The sequence below is a fragment of the Lucilia cuprina genome, unplaced genomic scaffold (assembly GCF_022045245.1).
Source record: "Lucilia cuprina isolate Lc7/37 unplaced genomic scaffold, ASM2204524v1 Scaffold_1003, whole genome shotgun sequence".
In the NCBI taxonomy this organism is placed as follows: Eukaryota; Metazoa; Arthropoda; class Insecta; order Diptera; family Calliphoridae; genus Lucilia; species Lucilia cuprina.
The window spans coordinates 1-2266 of NW_025805952.1; the positions used below are offsets into that span (position 1 = coordinate 1).

The window sequence follows — 2266 nt, forward strand, 5'->3', positions numbered from 1 at the left end:
TAATAAATAATTAAAATAAAATCAATTATAATAAAAACGACTTATATTCACTGTTTTAGCGTCAACATACGTTATTTGGTAGCGTTTGGTCTTCCTTGCGTCGACATGGTGATTCACATCTGCAAAAGACTCACGTAAATGGTAATATTGGTGGCGGACCAGGTGATATGCAAATGAGATCCGATGATTTAAATTTAGAAGGCGATTACATCTATGATTCCGTGCATTGTAGTGTGGCTGACGGCATTAATCATTTAACCAGAAACTTAATGCAGACAAGAGTTAATCAAAAGTTGACAATTGCCATTAACGGCGTAAACAATTTGAATAACAACATGAGCGATATAAAGGCTAATGAAGAGTTGCGTTCTTATAGCGAGGCAATTTCTATGAGACCTCTAATGATGAAAAGTGGTGCTGGAAGTGTTAGTGGTTTGAGCCCAACATCGATGTTAGAATCTAACGAGTAAGTGAACTTTAAAATTTTAGAAAACCGTTTATTTTAAAAATAAATGTTAAAGAATATTTTGTAAACAAATAATAAAACGTACCTAACAAAAAAAAAATAATAACTTCCAAAAAAGCAAACAAGTTGAAGTACTGAAAAATACCTGAAGAAGTGAGCCCTTATAGTAGGGATGTCCCTTTTATTTGATTCCAAATTTACCATATTTTTGGAAGCAACTATGAAAATTAAATTATATTACATACTATATAGTAATGTAACTAATTTTACTTAAATAATAGGGGCTTTTTAATTACTAATCTAATTACTCCATAAGGAAATATATTTTGGTTTTAGCTTTCTCATTTTTTAAATGCTTTTAAGAGTTTAAATCATGCTCTAAAGGAGAAAATGATTTAAAATGCGAAATTTAAAATATTCATATTTTTATTGTTTTGTTGCTAATTTTAAAGGTAATTTTTTACCACTCAAGCCCAAAGAATTTTGAAAGGTAGAAATTGTGTGGTTTTGGTTAATTTTGTGAAAGTTGTTTTGAATTATATAGTTTGAATGTAGATTTAAATTTCGACTTATTAATTTAAAAATAAAAAGCAAGTACAATATAAATTGATCTATAGATTTAATATTATACATAATTTAAAATCCCGGGCAACGCCGGGTACAAAAAGCTAGTAGACTATATGGCTAGGATAAGATAAATACAGGTCGCAATATGGAAAAGGTAAAAATCGTTCGATTTTACGTCAAACTCTTACATATAACTGAACACCTTAAATAGGGCTTTTCAGTTCATAATTATGTTTAAATATACCAGCATCTCGAACAAAGTTACTGTCCTAGGAAAATATGAAGAGTCCTTTAATTTTGACAGAGGAAACAAAACAATTTTTAATTTGACAAACAATTTTGAGTTGTTCATTAAAGAGTAAAACCACCGTTTTTGTCTCATCACTGTTTCTCAAATACAATCATTTATACAAAAGTATGTTTAACAAGTAATATTTCTATATTCGGCTGTGCCGAATCTTATATACCCTTCACCAAGTATGTTTTAAAAAACAGTTTTTATTTATTTTGTATCTCTGCACACATGTCACACATAACATACACACAAACAAATATAAACTGTAGCAGAAAGAAATATTAACCGTTGTACTGTAATACCACCGTCAAACTGTATTACCACCCTCAAACAAATATGAGCTATGTTACCAACATATTAATGCTTTATCTCCTTGTTCTTGTTATACAAAAAAATACACAGCTGAATAAAACCAAATACATCTCCACACGCACATGTACATCTTTATCCAATTTACAGTGTTGTTGTTGCTTTCTTAACAAAACAGAAAAAAAAATTGGCTTTTTTGATGAAATTTTCAGAGGTTGTCTCGGATTTTTGCTCATATCTCCGTCATTTATAGACCGATTTTGCTGATTTTAAATAGCGATCTTCTCGAAAGCATGTCTAACTGAATTATTGAAGATTGGGATCTCGCCGATATCTAGGGACTTCTAAAAACTGATTTCAACAGACAGACACGAAGGTAAAGAATATAAAAACAATATTTTTATACATTAGCTTTTATGCATCCACACTTAAGTTTTGGCTAGATTTAGACACCTCTTATTAAATCCGATATATCGTTAGATATACAAAAAACATACCCAAATAATTTTACTTATTAAAATATCCAAATCTTCCTCCAATTAAAAAAATTTCGGTTATTCAAAATCATTATTTAATTTGAAAAGTTTGCAACAAATAAGGCGCTACATACAGAAAAAGTTGTGCAGAAT

General features: G+C 29.7%; 1 protein-coding gene across 1 annotated transcript; it reads left to right on the forward strand.

Moving 5' to 3' along the window:
- Nucleotides 1-59: 59 nt before the first annotated feature.
- LOC124421091 (voltage-dependent calcium channel type D subunit alpha-1-like) lies at nucleotides 60-1887 on the forward strand (the record flags this gene model as incomplete). The annotated part of the gene is made up of 2 exons (XM_046955896.1): nucleotides 60-466; nucleotides 1850-1887. Coding segments are annotated over 2 exons (445 nt in total), but the record flags the coding sequence as incomplete, so codon positions are not given.
- Nucleotides 1888-2266: the final 379 nt, after the last annotated feature.